General features: G+C 40.2%; 1 protein-coding gene across 5 annotated transcripts in view; it reads right to left on the bottom strand.

Annotated features, from left to right (window-relative positions):
• The window catches only part of glra1 (glycine receptor, alpha 1), a 174,696-nt gene that overhangs the window by 17,724 nt on the left and 133,050 nt on the right, over window positions 1–23,922 (bottom strand). For all 5 annotated transcript variants that reach the window (XM_074673810.1, XM_074673812.1, XM_074673807.1 and 2 more), the window contains 3 exons: window positions 23,419–23,556; window positions 13,704–13,918; window positions 5,213–5,359 (listed from right to left, as the gene is read on the bottom strand). In XM_074673810.1, coding sequence (XP_074529911.1) covers window positions 5,213–5,359; window positions 13,704–13,918; window positions 23,419–23,556 — 500 coding nt within the window. The remainder of the gene's footprint in view (window positions 1–5,212; window positions 5,360–13,703; window positions 13,919–23,418; window positions 23,557–23,922) is intronic.

Raw genomic sequence — 23,922 nt, 5'->3', positions numbered from 1 at the left:
GGTCAGGGTTAGTGACTGATTCACCTGAAAATACAGCAACAGCCGGACCGTTAATCTGCCTCTTCACCCCCACCAGGGCTCAGGGGATTGAGGTTTATGACAACAGGATTTAGGATTTATAGTTTTGTACTCAATATATCTTTTCCTCACAGAACCTGCTCAACTCCACAGCTCCTCTCCCTCTCTCCTTCACTGTTATAGACAAAGTAACCCAAACTTAGGGGCTGTTCACACTGAAACAGAGTCAATGGAAAACATTAAATTTTACTAAGTAATGGTTGTTCATTTACACAAAAACAGCTTTTCATATGGCTGAAAATGCAAACTTTTGAAAAACACATGGGATCTTTTGAAAATGTGGTACTTTCAATTCCTGTGCAAATTAACTTTAGGAGCAAATAAAGTTGCCACCAAAAAATAAAGAAAGGCCACACACTCTAATATTTCATTGGACTGCCTTTAGCTTTGATTATAGCACGCATTTGCTATGGCATTGTTTCGATAAGCTTCTGCAATGCCACAAGGTTTATTTTCATCCAGTGTTGCATTATTGTTTCACCAAGCATCTAGCATTGATGATGGTAAAGTCTGACCGCTGTCAGTCAGCAATCAGTGAGGCTAACCAGAGAAAAAGGCTTTGATTTGCTAGGGAGCATAAAGATTGGACTCTGGAGCAATGGAAGAAGGTCATGTGGTCTGATGAGTCCAGATTGACCCTGTTCCAGAGTGATTGACCGTCAGGGTAAGAAGAGAGGCAGATGAAGTGATCACCCGTCATGCCTAGTGCCAACTGTTTAAGCCTGTGGGGTTAGTGCTATGATCTGGGGTTGCTGCAGTTGGTCAGGTCGAGGTTCAGCAACAGTTTGTGCTCAAAGAATGAGGTCAGCTGACTACCTGAGGATACTGAATGACCAGGTTAATCCATCAATGGACTTTTTCTTCCTTGATGGCATGGCCATATTCCAAGATGACAATGCCAGGATTCATTGGGCTCAGATTGTGAAAGAGTGGTTCAGGGAGCATGAGAAATCATTTTCACACATGGATTGGCCACCACAGAGTCCAGACCTTAACTCCACTAAGAATCTTTGGGACTTGCTGGAGAAAGTTATGAGCAGCAGTCAGACTCTACCATCATCAGTGCAAGATCTGAAAAATTTATGCAACACTGGATGGAAATAAATCTTGTGACATTGCAGAAGCTTATCCAAACAATGCCACAGAAAATTCATGCTGTAATCAAAGCTAAAGGCGGCCCAACGAAATATTAGAGTGTGTGACCTTTTTGTTTGGTGGCAATTTTTTTTTTGGCCGAGCAGTGTATTTCCAATGAAAGCCAACTCAAGCAGAATGGCACCGATGGCTGACTGGACGAAATTAACAATTCTCCTGCAAAGTTATTGCAATTCAAGCGTGCGTTCACTATCGTCACCTTGTTTGCACTCAATCTCAGGAAAGCACAAAGTGCTGTTTGGGGAATTTTCACCGCAGGGTTACAGGCTACCCCCAACTACTGGCCAGGCATGCTTTCTCCAGTGTTTTCTGATCATTCTCCTGAATCAATCTGGACATGAATTGTTTTCACAACAGTATTTAATGAGGAGAGTTTTTTGAAACAGACAGGAAAGAATTTTCCATTTCTAATCGGGCTTCTCTTGTAAGCTTTGGTATAAGGACATTATTTAGATGACTGGTTCATCGGAAAACTTTCCATCCTTCAGTGAAGACTTATTTGAGTTTGAATGATGCTGTTTGAAATTTAAATTTGTAGCTTTAAACTCAACCTCATGCACATCTCAACCAGCATTTAAGACAGTATTTTCCAAAATATGAGACAGGATGCTTTCACCAGATGAATCTGATGGATTGAGAAATGATTATGAGGTTGGAATCCAAGATTAAAAACACACATTGATAAGCCTCCTTCACTTGCAAGCTCCTGAAACACCTGATTGACTGAGGCTGACTCAGACTCAGCTACAGAGGCTGCCGTTCAGTGAGAAATTTGGATGATTTTGTCACATTATCTATGATGTACTTACATTTTCTGTACACAGAAAATTATTTTCTTATCAACTTTTAGGAAACATATCTTATCGAGACTGGTGCAAAACAGTCTCAGGCAGACATTTTGTTCAAATTTCGGCATCTATTCGATCCAGAATGCCTCCCTCACCCTGAAGTAAACCAACCAGTTCCTGAACAGGACACACCGTCTTTGCTCTGCAGCACCTTTGTCACCTCACCAGCCTTGTGGGGACCCACAGTCCTTATAAATACACAAGCACAGCAACATGTTCACACACACTAAAACATGTCAAACCCGATCAAGCAGCTCCAGTCACGGCAGGCACGAACACATGCCCTACAACACCAAAATGCACGACAGCACTCGGAAAGCGCTCATGCATGTTCACCGGCTCTATACATACAATCTCCTCCAGCTCTTCCTCACACACACACAGTTCTACACACACAAATCCAGGACTGTACATATTGTGTACTGCAGGCTCATCTCTGCATTTCTTGTGGCAGTTTGTGTGGGTGGAAGGAAGGGAGAAAGCAACACACAAACCAGCAGCGTCACAACGCAGCACTTCAATATTCGCCACAGGTCTGACAGCTTTACTTCTTATTCAATACAGCAGCCGGGAACAGATAAATCCAGCTGGACACACAGGACTGATTGATTAAATGCTTTAAAGAGGAAACCAGAGAAAGAGAGGAGAAGAAAACAAACCCTGATACATCTCAACATTCCCCCACGACAACATGCTTTGTCACATTAACTTAATATAAATCCAAAGCAGACTGAAGAATTACTTAAATGGCATATCAACACAACTCCACTCTTTCTTCATTTCATCAGAAGTCTTCCTCTGAGGTTCTCAGACAGGAAAGACATAAATTAAAGGGGTTTTGTAGCAGGTATATTTGTTTTTGCTTTTGCAGTGGCATCAAAACAAAGGAAGATGTGTTTTTATGTTTAAATACTGCTGTTGAGTCTCAATAAAGAGAGGACTTTTCAGTCTGAGTGGTGTTTTTAATGCCATACAAAGACAAAACACAAAATTCTTCCTGTGTTTACCACACTGTTTAGTTTCCTAGTTTATCTGGTGTTTCTTCACTGCAGATTTTCTTTGAAATGATTTCTATCAACAGTCTCAGTTTATTGTAAAGCAATGTGCATGCTTACATCTCTCTCTCTCTCTTTACAAACAACCAAAGAAATCCTTTCCAACTTAACTTTTATCCTCATGTGAGAAACCTCTAAAAATAACCAGAGGCTTTAAACACAGGACAAGGCCCTTGGAATATTCTTTTTATGTGAGGCCTGTGGGTGTGTTCAATGCTCCCATGGATGGTTTAACAGTTTTTGAAGCAGGGTGCCATGCAGTACTTATCAGCATAATGGTTGCCCTCAAAGGGTCAGATGTAACTTTAAGACAGTATAAAATGTTGCTAAATGTAATGTCACTGAATTTAATGTAAAATAAATGCAACCACTGCCTCAAAAATACAACCTCTGAAGAAGACTTTGCAGTGTGCCACAATAAAGCTAGGTTTCACTGAAGTGTTGTTTTTGGTTGTGGCTTCCCTGAACACATCCTGCTGCTGGTTTTTCTCCTTGAAGCACAAATAAATATTTATTTTCCCATCTTTTTTGAAACGGTCTTCTTTTTTGCATTAACTTCTCTCTGGGATCATTTTTTAAAAAAATTTCTCAATTCCACTAGTTTGGAAAATGGCACTGACGTGAAAACACAGTGATCTAATGGCAGATGCCAGCACTTCGAGTAACACAAGTAACATTATGGGTCGGTATTATGTAGCTTATGTGTAAGATGAGACAATCAGGCCTTTTAAGCTCTTGCGGGCCACATAAAATAGGGTGGTGGGCCACATTTGGCCTGCGGGCCTTGAGTTTGACACATGTGCTCTAGATCTTGTGTTGGCTGGATTCTGCTTTTTTCTCTAAATGACTCCAGCCACCAAAGGCTGTTACTTTGAGCAAAAACCGCAAAAAAACGTGGATGTCGTCTCAAGATTTGAAGCTGAAATTTGAAACTTGCTATGTTGAGAATGCTGATTTAACCTGCATCAACGTAGACACAAAGAGGTGGACGGGGATGTACAGCAGCTGGAAAACATCATCATCACTCCCTCTTGTCACCTAGACTCTAGCTGCAAATCTGTGTGAAGCTCTTCATGAAAATATCTTTCAAAGTGAGAAGCCATACAGAAACTCAGCACCCCTACAGTGTTTATAAATAAAATAATGAGTCTTTGAGACATTTGAATTCTGCTGTGAAAAAGACCAGTTAACAGAAATGTACATGGACATCCGTTGGCTTTTGCAGTAAGCCTCAAGTGGACACTCAAGAAACTTGATTTAATTGCTCTTTTGTGCTGACGTAAATGGGCGATAAAAGACTGTCATGGTCAGATTTCTTTTAACAGGCCAGGAAACAATCTTACCAAAAGCTCCATCTACATTCTCTGTAAACTATGTTGCCAACAAACAAAACTTCTAGTTTTTCCTCATCTTCTTTTTTTCTGAATCCTTAATGATCCCTGTCTGTTTGCTCTGCAGCTCAGCGCTTAATCCTCTCATTGCTCCTCCCATGAAACATTGATGCCCTGGGTTTCTGCTTCAGGATAAGCTAATATCAAATAGAGTGAATTTTTCAGCAGGCCTGAGAACAGGAGAGCAGGGATTTCTGTCCAAAACTCTACTTTTGTTGTTTACAGAGGAAAACGTGTCTGAGCAGCAACATTTATAAAAACAGTATTCCCACTCACAGGATTTATCTTCCCCTAAAACTACCTTTTTGTGCTTTTAAAGTATTTAGTTCTCTTATGATGGAGGTTGGAGACACAAGCCCAAGTTTAGAAGAACTTTCGGCAACATGTGTTGATTTGAGTGCATTTTACTTCAGGGAAATACGGCTTGACTTGTTCTTATAGAAAATTTCTTTCGAAACAGCTGAAGAACAGAGTTTCAAGAGTGTATGAAAGATTGTGGGCCACTGGAATTATAGTTTCAGCGTAGTAGGGGGATATAAGAAATAAGATCTAACTTTTAACTCTTTAATTCAGTAGATTCCTTTGTAGTAACAAACAATAGAAACCAGAACTGAAGGAATGATGTGAAGAAAAGACAAATGAGAATGTAAATGTTTCACTGTATCTGGTATGAGTGAAAACTTACCTTCATGTGTCGTCGCCTCCGCCTGAAGCGCAGCAGCTCCTTGTGTTGGCGGGCGATGAAGTTGACGGCGGCGTACTCCAGCAGAGCCGAGAACACGAAGAGCAGACACACGGCCATCCAGATGTCAATGGCTTTTACGTAGGACACCTGAGGAGAAAAGAAGACAAGGTTAAAGACGGGTCCGTATTCCTGCCATATTTGTCGGCCATACGTAGGATCAGGTGTTGTTTTCTTCTGTGCACCAACAGTAAGACAATAACTGTAGGTCAGAGTAGAAAAGTAGAGAATTAAGTAGCAGCCTGCAGAAGAATCATTTCTGTTTTTAACTTTTTTGTACCTCTTGGCTTTCTTATGTTTTCCAATAAATACAAAGAAAACAAGGTTGTAGCAAAACAAAACTTTGAACTCTGGTGTGCAACTTTAAATCTGAAAGGCTCCTATTATCTCAGGCTGATATACACATACACATACACATACAAAAAACCCATCTTTTCTTGATGCACAGGGGATAAAACAAGGTATTCATCCAGTTTCCTGTTTCATCATTTACACTTAATCGTGTTTCTTACTAAAAGACAGTTTTGTGCAAATAGAGGCAAAATATACACTAACAGGTAAAAGAGACCCAGTGAGGTGTTTAAATTAAGGAGAGAAATGTGCAGCTTCTCAGGTTTTAACCGAGAATCACCAGCCTGTATAAGGAAGCAGACATATGACTCAACATTTTCGGGGTTAATCCGGTTTTAAGGGGGAATACTAAAAGAGGAAAGCACATCAAAACAATCTTTGCCTCTTCAGACTCAGTTTAAGTAACATGACTCATCACTTTAACAGCTGCTGTGGTTTAGCTGCCCAGGAAGGTTAAACCACAGCTGTAGTGAGGAACTCCATGGTGTGTATAAATGCTGTGCTGAAATACATAAAATGCTCGGTAAATATATAAAAGGAGCGACTAACTGCACATATTCTGATGCTTCATTCATAATTTTTGATCATTCAGACTTAAAACCAGATGGACCAAACAAAGCAAACACTGAGGCTGCAAACCAGTGAAATCTCTGCAGCTGAAGAGTGCTGTGATGTTAGACGGACACGGTAAGGACTGTCTGGATAATAAGGGCTAAATGAAGTCTGGTTGGATCATTGTCTGATTGCTATCTATCCTCTGAGTACCATTATTCAAGTGTATTCAACCCAGCCTGTCATTACAACTCTCCATCTCTGCACGCAATTACAGCTCGAGCCTGAGAGGGAGATCCCTGTTCGGCTGTCACAGAGAGAAAACCCACAATCAGCTTTTTCAAACCCAATTATACTTCGACTTTAGATCACTTTCACAAACACACATTGCTTATCAGCGCTGCATGGCCTTGTTGTAATTCCTGCTTATTTTGTGCCGAGTGTGATGCTTATGAAAACATTTATCTTTTACGAATGCCCGACTGATTCAGCCCCCAGAGCTGCCGAGAACCACTGAGGCCTAAACGGTCAACTGGTTCACTTGGTTTGATGGTCATCCAGGCAGAGAGAGAAAGAGGGATGTAGAGGGAAACAATAGAGCAGAAAAGAACAGACATTACCTCAATTTAAATAAAATATGAACATACCTCAAAGAGGATTATTTAAAGAATGTAGGAGGGTTCAGCATTCTGCTTTCGTGCAAATCATTGAAGGACTGTTCCTGTGTTTTTTAAATCATCGCCTGTCTCTTTATGAGCAGTATGCATGAAGAGAGTGAAAATACTCTGGTAATTTCCCTCAGCCAGAAGTCCAGGATTATGGTGGACAAGCTTGGCGTAATTTCAGAGCAAAGCTAAATTTAAAACAAAAGAAGGTGTAAAAGCTTTTTGCAAATAAAATGTACACAAAAATTCTAAACATCTGCATGAACGGCTTTCATTTTGGATATATGGTTGTGATGAAAATCCAAAAGCACCTAATACCATAGATTGTAAAAAAAAAATGGACGTCATCTTGCTTGGCTCAAAGTGAGGTTGCCACAAAAACTGCTCCCCCTGGTGGCTGACTGCAGTATAGGTCAAAAAATCTGTCTCTCCAGTCATTCCAGATGGGCTGTGGTCAAACTTTGTGGTGATTTGAAGATATAATTTGGCTGCCTATATTCAAGTTCCCTTTTTTTTCTGAAAAGTTTCATTTTCATTAGTTATAAGAGGTTAAAAACAAGGCTTTATGTTACGTTTAACGAGGATTGACAGCTGCCATTTTTGTGTATTTTTTTTTCAAGGATTGTAAAAAATATCACGAGGGCAGCCAAGAAGAGTTTAGACTCTCAAAAGAAAAAAATATTATTTTTGTCACCCGGCTCCACTCAGATTCTCCCACAATCCCTCATAGTCTTTATTGCGCAGACTCTAGCTACTAATCGCTGCGCCCATGATGGGGGTATTTTGGCTTCAAAACAGCACAATGGTAAATGGCAGAGCCACGCTGTCCACTCTATATGCAGTCTATGCATGATACAGACTCAAAACAGACATTCTGCAAATCAAGACATGATTATTAGAAAAAGCTGTTTTTGCAGCCTTGTAAAATTGTATAGATAACTGGTAAACAGTGCGACCCCGAGTGCCCCCAGAGGCCTGGATCACTTTCTTTATTAAGATTTATTTGCAAGGTTTTTCTATTGCATGTATTTTCCATCTGTGTATTTGTGTCAGTTTTGTTCACTTGCAGAACATTTGTACTAAATTTGGACTTTTGCATGTGTTGATGAATATGCAACATGTTTCTCTTTTTAGGGTGTTGCAGATGGTTCGCCCTGTCCGCCCCCATGACAGAAGTAATAACTGCAATGTACTTTCCGCTGGCAAATGCACCTTTTTCAAAATAAGAGTCTGATATTATCAAATATTTAATACCACAAAAATAAACCTTCTAAATAAAATGAGATCGAGAAACAGGTATTGCGATAATCTTGTCAAATTCACGAGGCTGCTGACAATAAAAGTGATTGTACTTCTTCACTGCTTAATTAATCCTTGAGGTTTTTTTCCCCTTTGAAATATTGTGTCATACAAAAATCAGCACTGACAGTTCTGTTAAATGAGATTCAGAAAAAAAATAAGATAAGAAAAATAAATAAGATCCCTGTTCTGTCTGGAAAACCTTAATTAATACAACTAACACAAATTACATCCATCTCTGAGAGCTGGGTGAAAAGCATTCTGGGAAAGACAGCCACTAAGTGAGGTAAATGACTGAGACAGAGCTAGAGATGGTTCAGCAAATTGCTGGACATCACGTCTCTGCACAGTTTATTTACCAGTGAGCTCTTTGTTTTATTGCCAATTTAAAGCTGTAGTGCTTAAAAGGACTTTCAGCATCAGAAATTTGACATTGGCTCCATAGAAGCTGAAAAAGTCTTTAACTTGGCATCAACAAGATGACCCTGTGACATTTACAATAAAACAGGAGAAGGCCTGGAACTACGATCTGTCTCCTCTGAGAGATAAAGGTTGATATTTCAAGTCTTGATATTTGGTTGTCTGTTTTTGAACAGACAGAAAAAAGGAGCAGTTTCTGGATTGACCACAGCGAGCTGTAAGCTTAAACAAACGGAGCCAAAGTAACCACAATGAGTTCAGTCATTTCTGCACACGCTTCACAGGACAATGTTCAGAGAAGAAAAACACAGCGGTGAGCTGAACGGCCAGTGAGCCGGAGACTCCGCTCTGAATGACTGGGTATCAGGCTGACTGGTTTGGTGACTGGTCAGCTATTTGGAAAAGATGAATAAAAGAATGACCGGCTGAGAGATTGGCTCAATGGACTAACAAATGTCAATTGATGAAATACTGCGTCAGTGAAAGGAGGGTTTAACCACCGTATGAAACATCTGGTTGACCTACTCATAGACCAAACCAAATATTCTCCTCATCTCTTCAGCTCAAGTCCTGCAGTTTAATTCTAAACACGGGCATTTCAACTATTGATTTTATTTTGCTCTGAGCACATGGAATATTTATCTTAAATATAGATCTAGAGTTGTTTTTTATTTACAATATAATTACGTAGATATGTACCGCAGCAAAAACTGCAAAGATTACAAAAATGGTTCTTTAAAGATATATTCAACTCAAATCAATGTTTTGAAGAATCATTTTGCATTCCATTTGGATATTTTTCTTTTTTTATCTTTTTTTTTTCTCACAGGATTTAGAATTTTTCCAGGTTGTAATAAAAAAATGCATGACACGACAGCTCTTAGAAGTGAAGCCAAAGCATGTAGAGCTACCCCTACTGCCTGGCGGCATCAAGTCCCCTGCATCATGTTCACGTAAACACATGAGACATCAAAATGCAAGTCAAATGATAAACAGTTTACAATGAATAGTTTACAAATGCCACTCAGTGCTGCAAAGAATCAGAAACACAAGACACAATAAACTCTGGATAACCATAAACCCTGGTTTATTTATCTCCTTTGAAATGATAACGTCCCCCACACACTCCTGTGCAGAGGCCTACACACATAGCTAGACATACACTTTCACCAGAATGTAATTACTAGGGTTGTCAAAATGAACGCATTAACACAGATTAATGTGTCATCATGATTAATCTGATTAAAAATATTAACACAATTAACCCATCAGCAGCCCAGAATGAGTCAAAATCCCTGAAAAGTCTCTGGCAACGCATTTTGGGCCATTTTTCCAAGATGTACCACTTCTTATGATACCTTGCATGCACAAATAGGCAGTTGATCCGAAAATGATAGGCAGCAGAACTGAGGGCCAACATCGGGTTAGTAAAAATGAAGCCTATGCTGAAGTGCTAAAAGTTCATTGAGAATCCGCTTGAGGCTGGCTGCAGAAAGACTAGAAGTCATGTACACACCCATCCATACACACTGACTTTTACAGCATTAAAAAGCATATTTATAGCCTGGTTCAAAAACAGCTTGGGTCTAAAACTATAATTTTGAATTTTTTTATCTATCTCTGTGGTTTAGAAGTCATAAGGATCATTTGATTTTCCATACAGAGGCACAGCTCAGGTCACGTGACCGCCGGTCGCCCTGTAGCTGCTCGAAGAAGAACTCACAGCCGGCGTTATAGCGGCTGTTCGCGGATGCTTCATCCATGTCTTATACAGTCTATGGGCAGAACCAACCAACCAACCGACCAACCAACGTGATATGAACTTCCAGCTCAAAATGCCAAATTAACATGAAGCATACTTTAGCTGAGGCTTCTGCTAGCACTTAGGCTTGCTTGCGACAAACCATCCTCACAGACGTCAGGACTTCAGTAAGTTACCTCAGATGAAGTGACTGACACAATTGCCAAGTGGATTGCAGGAAACTACAGACCTATTCTTATCATCAAAGACAGGGGCTTTACAAAGTTGCCCAACAAGAAGCATTGAACAAGGCTCCATCAAGAAGCATGAAGTTTTCTTGTTAAAATTTACTGTAAAAAGTGTTTAATAAACATCTTAAGTGCTTCTTTCTTGAGTCTGCCCATGCAAAATGAAACGCAAATAATACAGATTAAAAATGTCTCTTTAGCTGTCCTATCAATTACGATAAAATTACCTCTTAATATAACTCTACAAGTTCTGATGATGACCTTATCACCAACTCTAAAGGGGAATATATTCTGTCCAGATTCTGACTCCAAATGGAAAAAATATCAGGACTTACATTCAAGGTAAAGATTGACTTCACTTTTGAACAACATAAAGACGTGATGGCATGTCATCCAGCTTTATAAGCAGTCAATGCATCAGAAATGTTTACAATAAATGACATCCAAAGAGTTAAAAGTCAGCTCATTAGTTTAATTAATCTGTATCAGTTCATGATTGTCTGTGCATGATCTAAGTGGGATGAAGTTACTTGTTATTATGGCATGCTATGTTTGGACCACCTCCAGGCTGACTTTATTTGATGTGACTCTGGTCTCAGTTGCTGTTTGTCAGCATTTGAAATTTAAAAACTGCCCTTGCTCCTGTGTTAATGTCCAGCATTGTGAATAATGATTTGGTTTGCTTTGACTTTGTTTATACTCTGTGTCTACCTGGATTTAAAGGTGTTTTCTGCTGAGTTAACCACTGTTAGCATCCTGTGTGGTCACATTAACATCATCTGCTTCTTCTTCTTCTTTCCTCACCTCATCTCTTACCTCGCCTGACACGGTGCAGCTCGCCTCTGTGGCATGTGAAAAGAGCCGTGTGTTAGGCATGTGTGTTTGCTATCAATCACACGCACTCCAAGTGTGTGTGTGAAAGAGTGTGTGTGTTAGAGAGCAGTGTGCTACCTAAGCTCAGCTGTGCTGTGTGATCATTATTGTGACAGCTGAACTGCACAGGAATCACGGTTCGCTTGTTCAATTTTTAGAGCGCATGAAGCACCTAATGTCAACAAAGTGTGTGCGTGTGTATGTGTGTGAGTGTGTGTCGAGGATTAGAGCATCCCTGGACATAATTATACAATCCTACAGGCTCACGCAAAATCTGACCGTTTTTTTCTCCTTTAATCTGAAAATCCCTCACAGGAAAAGTTATTTTTTTCTCCATCTTTGAACGTCCAGAGTGAACATCCCTTTTTATTCATCTCATTCCTCCATCTGTATCCTGATACTCAACTTCTCAATAAACTGATCCTTTCCATCTTTGCTACTTTCTTTTGCGTCTTTCCCCCAGTGGTGGTTCATCATTTCTTTATCCATTAAAATCTCTTTTATAATTATCTTGAACCACTCACTGTTTTTGTTTTTCTGAAAACTTTCTTTAAACAATTCTTTTCAGACCATTTTATTGAAGAAGCCCGAAAAGAAACATATTTTCATTCATTCATTTTCTGAACAACTTATCCTGTTCAGGGACAGCTGGAGCCTATCCCAGCTGTCATTGGGCGAGAGGCGGGGTACACCCTGGACTGGTCACCAATCAATCGCAGGGCTAGAAATATATTAGAACATATTAGATATGGTTTTTTTTTGTAAAATGCTTCAGTTTGTTTACTTTATATCAGATATGAAAAATAAGAAAAACTACTCCTCTGAGACTCTCGTGTCTCAGAAGAGTATGATTCTAACCTAATTATCTTTTTACAAACTTAGCAGATGTTTTTTCAGATGCAGGAAATGCTTTGGACTAAGTTACACGTCATGATTTCTGCCAAGAACAAACAGGTGCAGACACTCCAGCCCATGAGGAATTCATCTAAAAATTGATGGTGATAAAAAAACTGCTTCCACTCTCAAGACCAGCTCAGCCTTAGGCAGCAGGTGCTTCTGATTCCACCTTGTTTCTGCCATATTTTAGCAAAAAGTTGTTTTTCTGTTGATAGATAACAGATGCTATGAGGAGAATCTGTTTTAACTGAGCTCCCTCACCACCTTGTGTCCCGGAGTCTCCCCTCACACTGTCATAAATTACTTTTAGCAAGGCGTGTGTTTGTTTTGGAATTAAATGGAGATGGGATCGAAACAAATTTTCTTTGTTCGATACAACTTTTAACCAGATACAACGTGATGAGGTACGGTATTTATCAGTACAGTTACGTAGCGCCATGGTTTAAAACGTGTCATCAAGCAGACGAAGCAGCCGGCTATATGTAGCGCTGTCAGCAGCCCAGTGCTTTGAGGTATCTGAAGGCTAACGTGACAACAAGTAAACACTGTCAGTTTTGTAAGTAGTTTAGTAGCTGTACATATTTAGCGTAGCTGGCAGTTGGTGCTCTAAGACATGTCTGAAATGTGTAAGGTTAGTAAATCCTGGTTAGCTATTTCCTGCCGGTCAGAATATGCAGACTAACTGCTGCATGTGGGTTGAAATGAACATTATCACCAACAGTTTAGCCCCTGTGCTTTAGAGTGGAGTGGCTAATTAACCTTTAGCTCGGGCTGTTTTTACTCTCCTGTTGAGCTTTCTTCTACTCTTCTGTCCTTTTTCTGTCCGACAGTCGGGCTCCTGTGTCCACCATCACTACAAAGAAAAACACAGATCTCTGTGTTTTATCCATTCTCTCTACTAAACTTCATCAGCCAGTGTGGTGTTGTCATAGGCCTAGACGTGTAGTACATAAATCCAGTCCTGGTGGACCTGAACTGGCACATAGATGTAAAATTTTAAAATAACCTGTAACCAGCAATATTGGCCTTGATAATCTCATTTTAAAGTTTGGATTACGGTCAGGCATGCATATGTAGAAGGGAGCCTTTTTCAAGATCACTTTCAAACTCCTCACAGCCCCATTAAAGGAAGTGTTAGGGGTCAGTTGAGGCATGGAAGGTTATGTGTGTTGAAGTCTATGTTCAGGCTTGCGAATTCCATCATTCCATCATCCATACACATTACAACTTTTTGTTGGCCAGAGTTGAACTTTCTTTCTGTTACAACTTCGAAAAACTTCTCATCAGAGCAGGGTTGCAAAATGACACACTGCACAAGCTGCAGCTCATGCGATTGTTTTAAAGACAACATCTGGCACTGTACAAAGGGGTGCTTGATTTTTCCTCACCTTTGGCAGGGAGGCTCTGGAACCAGAGCTCTGTGTGGTCATGGTCAGCACAGTGGTGATGCCCAGACCCACCCGGGCGGGCGCGGCGTCCATGTTGATCCAGAAAGAAACCCAGGACAGGATGACAATGAGCAGAGAGGGGATGTACATCTGGATCAGATAGTAACCCATCTGACGCTCCAGGTGGAAACGAGCCTCGATACAGGTGAATTTACCTGAGGGGGTGAGGAAAATTATGTTAAAATCTCCATGTACACAATTTTTTACAAGAAATGCAGATAGTTAAAGTTTATTTTCCACTTTGGACTAATAAAACGGATCATAATAAAGAAAGAAAGAAACTGTGATGGACAAGAGAGACTTGTCTCTTTAAAGATTCATGTCCCAGAAAGTTTCAAAGCAATAAAAAACCCTGCTTTTATTCCATTCTGTGTAAATGTATTCTGTTTTAAAGTGAACAGAGAGAGTCATATACTCCCAAAAAGTTATTATTCTGTAATGAGATGGCAGCTTCAAAGACATTTACCACCCAGTTCTATATTCATGGAGTCAATCATTTGGTCTCAGCGGGTGTCCTGTTTTTCAGCCTGAACGTCTCATTTGGGTTTGAGTGAATTCACAACACAAGAGTTTGATTCCAGGAAACAGGGCTGATAATGTTTCTGGATGTTTTAACTCTACTTAAAAGCAAAACGCTCTTTTGTCAGTCTGCCTGAAGCGCTGTTCCATTAACGCTGAATTCTCTGTGAACAGGCGCTTTATCTTCACGCTGTCATGTCTTCTGCAGAAACAGGTGGAAACGATGAGACAGAGGGCTGAATCCAGAGAGTGATCCAGGAAGACATGTAGTAACAGAAGAGGACAGAGCACAGGAGGGATCAGAGAGGGGACGAGTCGTTGGACTGGCAGTGAAAACGAGGATAAGCCGAAGAGGAAATGAAGACAGAGTTGACAGCTCAGAGACAAAATGTCATCTTCCTTTAGCAGTCACACTAAGCCAAAGTGTAAATCAGGAGCGGAAAATCAGGGAGACACAAATGCTCAGCTTTGCTGAATATCAAATGAATCCAAACATGTTTAATATTTGAAAACAAACGCAGGAGGTGTTTGGGGATTTATTCTGACAGTCACTTGTTGTAGAAAGGTTCTGACAAAGAGTCTGAAGGTGGAGCTCTGCACGAAGACTGATGACACCACAGAAAAGAGCTGCTCCATCCTCACCAGTGAAACACAGAATCATTGAGTACACTGGTAAAAAAATAACAACTTTAAATTCTATCTGTTAGCAACAGTTTCTGCTTGTCAAACAGTTGAAGACCTCTTTATCGTTGGGGTCTTGTGTGGAAATCTGCCCAAGGCCACATGAGCGTCAAGGATGACAAAACAAACAGATCCTATGGAATCAACTTTCTGTCGCCAGAAGTTGACACAGACTATCCTAAACCCTCAACATGTGTTTGGTGTGTTGTTAGTGTTTTCTGTTTAATTTTCAGAGAACATTGTTGGCTGTCATATTTACTTTGGTTATCATTTAGTTACCATACAACACTGGGTAGACGGTAGGGATGGGTACCATTCACATTTGAAACTATACGATACCGATACCCGGTACCTGGCAATTGGTATCGGTACTCAGCAGTACCAATTTTCTTTCCTTTTTTGTGGTAAAATTATTAATTTGTTTAGCAATAAAATATCTATTTTTTAAATTTAACATATTTATTCATCAATATATAACCTTGCAATGCTGTGTTCATGTCCAGCATGAAAAATTACCTACTCTTCCACTCACTCACAGTCACAAAGATGCATTTAGGTACTTGAAAATGAAAAACAAACAAAATCAACAAAATCAACAACTCCTCTAATCAGTTTACCAGAGAGTAGAAGCTTTTTTTTTTAAATGTCTCATATCATTTTGATAGATGCATGATGTGAGGCGCAAATTGTGCAGATGTGATCAGATGTCCAATTATCAACAATGGAACTAGATGTCCTGCAGCTTGCATGCTTTGAGGACACAAAGCATCCTTTTTTCATTTTTAAATCATCACAACTCTGCAACAAGGTCCAAACATTTGAGTTTTGTCAGGGCTGGATGCTCAAACACAACTGTTTGTCTTTAAGGTGCCCATGCTGTGAAAAGTGCTTGGCCTTTTACCTAAATCTTAAATTTAAAGATGACTTACTGTTAAGCTTTTTCACAGACATTGGTTTCTTTTGGAATGATTGTTAAATTCTGCATTAATAACTCTCAGATGGAATCTGTCACTTCAAACCAAAATGTGAAGAGCTGGAAAAGCTCCATCTGTTCACTGTGCTCCCAAAAGAAGGTCACTGTTTGTGAATCAGATTTTTCCACTCACACTTAGTAAGTGGTAAAGTCTGGTGTGGGATATTCGCAAGTTTGTACAGTGCACATGCACAAAGAAATCTGGTTGTAAATTCACTCTTTCAAACCATTTTAGTGGGAAATATACCAACTGATTCAGATTGTCTGGTTTTCCTTAGCTGTCAGACTGTAGCTGTTCTGCAGGTAATGAAGGGAAGTTTCTCTTAGTGAAACTGCACTTTCCAAATTTGACAAAGACCCATTCGGTTTTCTTAGTTTCAATTTTACCATTAATCAAAAGTTAATATTTGTGATTGGAGAAACTGGGTGACACATTCAATTAATTTTATTTACCTTTCTTAAAAAAGGGACAATTCAACACTCTTAAAGGGATATTACTTTGTTTAACAGGTCTTCTCAAGAGATCCATCCACAGGCATGCACCTCGCAAAAACTGGCCCCTTCTTGTGCTTCTATTCCACTTTCTATGCTCCCTTGGATCTGATAAATCAACTTCAGCTTGATTTTTGACCTATTTGGTGTAAACAACATTTGAGTTGTCTTCTAAACTTGACTTTACTGTTTCCTTTGTCAGTGCACTGCACAAACTGTTGTTGTGTTTGGGTTTGTTGATGTGCAGCTGCCTGTTGTGTTCAGCCAGCAGCACTGTTAGTCCTTGTGCGGCTGTGAAGGGAGGAGAGCAGCCGCTGTTTACGCTTGCAGCACGTTGCTTTAAAAGGAGTAAAGAGATAAAGAGGAACCGAGATGTAAATTTAAGCCCCTAATACTGAACTCTACTATTATTTTACATCAACATACAATTCTAATCTAAAAGTCAAATAAATATTCTTTAGTTTTTATCAGAACCTCTTCTTTTTATGCTAGGATTGATCATTTTAGCATCTCTGCATCAATCACTCTTTGTGACAAAAGGCTCAGATGTTCCTCTACTTTCTGCTGATTCAGTCTGTGGCTGCCACTCCTGATGGTGACAAATCCTTCCAATATTCAACCAATAGCTGACATTTACATGAACCAAACACAGATTCATGAATAGCACCTCAGATAATTGAATTTAGTGTATAACACATACACAAAACACTTTAATTCCTGCACAGAAGAATATCTGCAAAGAAAATCTTCCACAAAGATAATTAAATTAGCACGCACTGCAGTGGTTTTGTTTACACTGCAGCAGAGCGGCACTGCTAACAAATGTCCTCGCCTCTCTTCCTGTAATGTAATGAGAGCGCCGGGTCTCATAATAAACCACGAGAGAGCCAGAGAGCAAGATGGCCGGCGATCCATTTAATCAAAGACGATCAATGGGAGGCGGCTTCATCAATTAGAGTTAACCCTGAATGACTTGAGGAGAAGGGAGGAGAGGAGAAGGAAGGACAGAGGAGAGGAAAGGAGAAGAGAGGAGAGGAAAAGAGAGGAGAGGAGGAAGTGGAGAGAAAGATATCGAGATGAAGAAAGAGTGGAGGAGAAAATGTCAGCAGCGAGAGGAGGAGGAGGAGGAAAGGAAGGGGGGGGGTAGATGAAGTCGGACTTGATTTATAGCTGCGATACACTTCAGAGCTTTTAAGTGCTGTCCATATTTTCCATCTGATAAGAAGATTGAAATTATTCAGCTGGGCTGCTATCTCACTGTGGGGGCCAGGACTGTGTGTGTGTGTTTGAGTGTGTGCGCGTGTGTGTGTGTGTGTGTGTGTGTGTGTGCTCTGTATTCACTACTACACACTTGTGCCTCTTTCTGGCATGCAGGACAGTAGAGTGTGTGTGTGCAGAGTCCTCAGCAGTGTCCTTTAAATCAGTACTCTACTTTCATTCATACAGTACGTGTCGTAGAGCTCGGGATCGTTTATAAAATTACCCCAGCAGTACTCTTAAAGTGATACCGATACTGTTTGAAGTCCTACGTCTGATGTTTTTTTTCCTACTCCATCTGACCTCCACCGTGTGAAGAGGAGCATTCAGTCGTGAAAAATGCCACACATTGAAGCTCTGGCTTCAATCAAAGGAGCCTTGGAGTGATGGCTGCAAGCAAACTCTGCAAATAGTCTTTTTATTTGACCCAAAGAGATTGATTTGGATCAGTAAACTGAAGCTGTTTGAATACATTTACACTGTGTTCTGGGTTATTTTGGTACCCTCCGGATATCAGGCTTCAGTATAAACCTGTGCATGTTGTTCTTGTTTGAGTTTAATTTGGCTGATCAAGAACACTACCCCTTCAAACTTGTAGCCCCTATAGTACACTTTTTTAAGCGCGTTAGCTGCTGTCTTTTTGAGGCTCCTAACTCCACTGGCAGTTGCTGGCAAAACTTAGATCCATTATGGACAATCCCTCTCACCCACTACATGAGACTGTGGAGGACTTGAGCAGCTCCTTTAGCAGCAGGCTTATATTCCCACCCTGCAAGACGGAGCGCTACCGCAGGTCATTCCTCTCTACTGCAATAAGACTTTATAACACACACACCTGAACTCTCACCAGAATGACATCAAGAATTCAATAAATACATGTCTTTTGCTCACTGTTCTAGTACTCACTGTAAATTTTCATAGTCAAGAACCAATCTTTGTATATATCTTGCTCCTATATAAATATGTAAATAGTAATATTTTTCTACTCTTCTAGATTTCTTATACTTCTTTATATTTCTTCACATTTCTAATTTTATATATTTCATGTTCTATTTTTATTGTTATCGCATTACGGCACTTTGTTTTTTCATGATGTGCTGTGACAAAAAAATTTCCCCCAAGGGGGATCAATAATGAATATTCTATTCTATTCTATTCTATTCTATTCTATTCTATTCTATTCTATTCTAATCCACGAACCCACTTCTGATTGGCTAGCCCTCTGGAGGCTAGACCTTGGCGTTTGAGGCCCCAGCCCTCCAACATGTTAAGTGTCAGTTGTGAAGATCTTGTGGAGATCTCATGATGTTTTGATCAGTTTACAGACAGATTCAAGGGTTTCTGCAAGATATGAATGTGTAGCTGTGTAAAAATCTGCACTCGTCAAGAATGGACATCCAGCTTTTTACCCTTCTTTCCTATTTATGGAGTACCTAAGGGGAAAAAAAAAATCATTTTCAGTTCTGTTGATCTATAAAGAGGGTGTCCGTCAGAGCATTTGTGTATTAGTGAGGTCAGAAAATATGACCCAGAAAGTTGGGTTATAATCAGTATTTGCATTTTTTCACATGAGGCAGCCTTGTAGCCTCTTAGTTTTAAAAGTGAAGTCCACAAAAACTGCCTTTAACCTGCTTTCCCCAAGGAGATGGGGGGAGACAACGCAGGTTACATGAAAAAAAATGCAGTTTGTCCAAGTCAATGGAAATAAGTCCCTTTCCAGTTGATCTGCAATAGGTGATTTGAAATAAGTTTATGGTTTCAGGTCTTCTGGACAGCATTTTATTGTTTTGGTCCTAATTGAAATAAAATTATAAACATTACAGGCTTTCCCTCCAGGTGTAGCCACATGACATAAATACAGTTGAATTTAGGAGAGAGACCATCCCATTACTTTTGGCTCCTTCAGGGGAATTCGTTTATACTTATAACCTTAAAATACAGTCCACATCATACCACTCGTCTATTTTTTCTAGTAAAGAAGCATAAATGAGGTGAAAAACATCTTTCGCCCACACACACTTCAAACACGTCTCTAGTTAGACACCAAAAGTGCTCTGCAATGCAGCAAATACCATAATTAGTATGGCAAACAGGGATTTTCTTCACATTATTTCATGTGTGTGCATGTGTGTCTAGAATGTGGAGATGCAAGGAAATTTAAAAAAAAAAGACAACAGTGTAACGGAAACAGAGAGAGAAAAATGCTTCTTCTCTATTGCAGCCACAGTAGACGGCAGCTAATAAATCTGAGCAGAAACGACACCTTAATTCTCTCTTAATGCTTGATTGGGAAGCAGTGAGGCATGTGCACGCTCAAACACACACACACTAATACACACCCTACAAGAGAGCATGGCTGCAGAGTATCGAGCCGGGAATGAAATGAGAAAGGGGCAAGAAGATGGAGGTTGGGAGTAAATTGTGCTGAAAGAATTCATGCTTTCTACTGAGAAAATTCATGAAAATCTGTAGAGGATCTCTGGAGGGTTTAAGCCGCTCTTAGCTCATATTTTTGGTTTTATGGTACATTGACTGCATGGTTCAGCCTGAGCACTCTGATCCAGCAGAAATATGCCAGTGTCTGCCTCCAACCCAGCACCAAACTGGGAAACACCTCCACTACTTAACAAAAACATTAGTGTGAATGCAATCTGTGCTTTAAATTCTAATAAGTTTAGGCTCTTTTATGTCTTCACGTAGAAAGACGGGACAGTGTATAAGGTTACAAAAAAAACCTAGGAAGATAATGAAGGATGACATGCATCACAGGGATTCAGGTTGGATTTGCATGTGACTCCGTTCAAGGAGTCGCACGTGATGCGACCGTGACTGCGGTGGATTCAGTGATGGGGAAAAAACAGACTTCTATATATTTACAAAGTCAAGCTAGGGATTATCACTTCATTGTCCACTCTCCTCTGCATGGATCTGACTGTGTGCATACACACAGTCAGATCCAGAGTGAGTGTTTGTGTGTGAGCAGTGGGTTATGGATTTGTGTGAGTTCATCAGTGTGTGTGTGTGTGAGTGTGTGTGAGTGCCGGTGCTGAGTCGTGTCAAGGCTTTTCGTCTGGAGGTGGATCGTTCATCTCCTCAGCGGCGACAGCAGACGTCAACCTCTGTGTGAGTGATCGCTCTGGATCTGAACTAATCAGCCCTCTGCACACACACACACACACACAGACACAAAAGCACTCACACACTCCATCACACACACACACACACACACACACACACACACACACACACACACACACACACACACACACACACACACTCAGACTGGCTTTGACCAGTGGTTTGATGCTTTGGAGATAGATTTTATTGCGACCTCTCATTTTTGTGGAAGTATTCTTCCTTGAAAGTTTGTTTTGCTCCAGCTGTCTGTGTTTTTGAGGAGAGAGTCAGTCCAGGTCAACAGATTTCATAACCTAATAAACAAACAAATATTACTTCAGTTCCTGTTTTATTCTCCATTTTTAGTTAGTCTACTGAACCTTGATGTTTTTCAGGTTTGTTAAATATAAATGATGCAGGTCTATAACATTGGATCAAAATGTGAGACTCATATGGAGACAGGGACGAGGCAGAATGGAGCACCTATAAATTCCTATTAGAGCTCTTCTGAGAAATTTTTGGTGCCCCCTGTAAACAAAGTGATATCTAGCTGATCCCCTCCTGAGTCCATTCATGTAAAGTCATAAAGCCTGATAAATATTAAAACTCTCCTCTGATGCAGCAGCGTTTGTTGCATCAGTGACCTCAGAATTAGCACCAAGATGATGAAATTACCCATCAAAGTTCATTTCACGGTTACGCTTTATTTGTCTTGACAACCTCTGTCCTCCTCAACTTTAGACCCCAAATTAGATCAAATGAATTCTGCTTGGTTTTGTCGCTGCCTTTGAAAATTTAAATTTCCAAAAAACAACTACAGCTCTTTGTGCCTTTTCTACCTCAGACCGTTAGATAAGCCAGCAGACGTGTGTGTGACTGTGTGTTTCTATATATTTTGTGATCTCTCTGGAGTGTAAGGAAAGGGGACCGGTGAGGTGGACAGGACAGATGGTTTTTAGCCCCACTTGGAGGACCCTGAGGGAGAGTCAGAGCGTTGAGCGTCCTCCCCCTGCTCGCTCCTTTTCATGATTTCTGCTTCCCTCACTTTTTTTTAAATCTCTGCTGTCTTTCTTTTTTTTCCACTTTCTTTTTTCAGTTTTGTTCCCTTTGACTCTGTCTACCATATATCCTAACCTTGCTATTTTTGTCTCTTGTCTTCTTACTTTATCTTTGGTAATTTGGCTCTTCCCTACAGCATTTTCAGTGTATTGTTCTTTTTTAAACATCTGCAAATCATGCCCATATCAGCATGTTTCATCCCTTTTGCAATTTTTTTCTCATCTTCGACAACGTTGTCTTTTTATTTCCTTTCATCTGTCTTTTCTTCCCTCTTTATCTAAAAGTATGTCATACTTCTAGTTCTCATTATCTCCATAATATGTTTTTCTCTGTTTTGATCTAATTTTATCACAGGTTGTGTTAAATACTTGATTGTAAACAGTCAAAATCAATCACAACCTGATCACACAAGTCATAATAAATCAACCCAAGAAGGAGGTTGTCACATTCCTTCTCTGCCTGTTGACACTGTCCCAGGCTGGTCTTGAGAGGGGAGAAATGTTAACGGATAGCAGGAACATATGAGAGCAGCCTGAGAAGCCACTAGACCCCAACCATCTCTGATTGGGAAAAGCGGAGAAACATCCTGTCGTGCAATCCAGACACCAGAAGCATGGCTATTAAGAGCATCTCTAAAGATACTTTTTGAGTACAAGGTCCAGGAAAGTTTTAGTTTCTTGTAAAACATTCCCAGAACTATATGGTTCTTTTGATCCATTGTTTGTCCATGTTACCGCAGGCTATAGACCGGGGTAGATTACACTAATCAGGTCAGAAGAGTGCAGCAAGACTACACCATTTGGTAAAAATGAGGATGTTCAACCTGTGCTGGTTTTGATGGTGCAGAATTTGTTTAAACTGGATAGCACCAATGGGAAAGCAAGTTGTAGCCGTTTAAGTCTGAAACAGCTTCAACCAGGGAAACAACGGATTGCTTTGCAATCTAAAGCATGAAGACAGCAGAGAGTGACCTGATGGTCTAAAAAATGCCTAAAATGAAAATTTAAGTCTAAAATCTTATTATTATTTCCCAACTTTCAAATACAAACTTTAAATCTGGAGATATGTGCCTGACTCAACAGTTATTTCTACTTGAAATGATCTGCAGCAGCACACAAAGATGTTCTTCCCCCCATTGAAAGTTTCATGACATGAAAGAAAAAGAATCAAACATATTTGAAGTATGTGTATCTACATGTCAGTGTGATATTCCTCTGTTAGAGCTAGAATGAAAATATTCTCTGATTATTCAGTGAAGTCTTAGAGGCAAAGCAGATGATGGTAACATCTTCTAATTTCAAAGAACATCTGATTTCTCAGACTGAATTAATATCTTCTGAAAATCAGTATTTCTACCTTCATTAGGCTGCTGAATTACATCCCTACTTTGTTCTGAGCTCATTAGTCACCTCTTCTATTGTTCAAACCCAGCACTGATCAGATCACGATCACAGAGAGCCTGGCTCATGTTTTCATGGATTTTTTTTTCATAATCACATGCAAAAAATAACAATCCAACAGTCTTTCAGGGTCCACATTCCCTTCCCTTCTCCTTACCTGTGTTGTAGTGCTTGGTACAGTCACGTAGGTCCTTCTCCTCCTTCAGGATGAACTGGGGCAGCGTCAGTCCGTCAGCCACCTGTACAGCTCCCTTCTCATCCCACTCGAATATGAGGTCATTCATTGTGTAGCCGACTGCAGAAAGAGCAGGAGGTTAGAGCAATTCCAGCTTCTGTGTGGGTTGTTATTTTATTTCACCTGAGCAGGAAAATGATTTCAGTGCCTGTGCAGGGTGAGAGGTCTCACAGCAGGAGGTCAAACCCCTGCAGGGATCCACAGGTCAGAGAAGCATCTCAAAACAAGCTGAAAATTCTGTTTTCTGCTTGATACTGTGTTATGTGATGATTTAATAGCAGGATCTACAGACCTCAGACTGGTCCAGTGAATGAGGTTTGATTGAAGGAGTGGCTTATATTTCAGTGTTCACAGTACAGAACTGTGTGTAAAAACAAGCACAACCTTGAGTGTCCTAAAATCTCTCGATAACTTCAGGCTAAACAC

Source organism: Halichoeres trimaculatus, unplaced genomic scaffold (assembly GCF_033239565.1).
Source record: "Halichoeres trimaculatus isolate MK-OKI-2021-1 unplaced genomic scaffold, fHalTri1.1 fHalTri1_scaffold_7, whole genome shotgun sequence".
Lineage (NCBI taxonomy): Eukaryota > Metazoa > Chordata > Actinopteri > Labriformes > Labridae > Halichoeres > Halichoeres trimaculatus.
The sequence above is the reverse complement of the archived record's forward strand: the minus strand, read 5'-3'. Positions and strand labels throughout refer to the sequence as shown.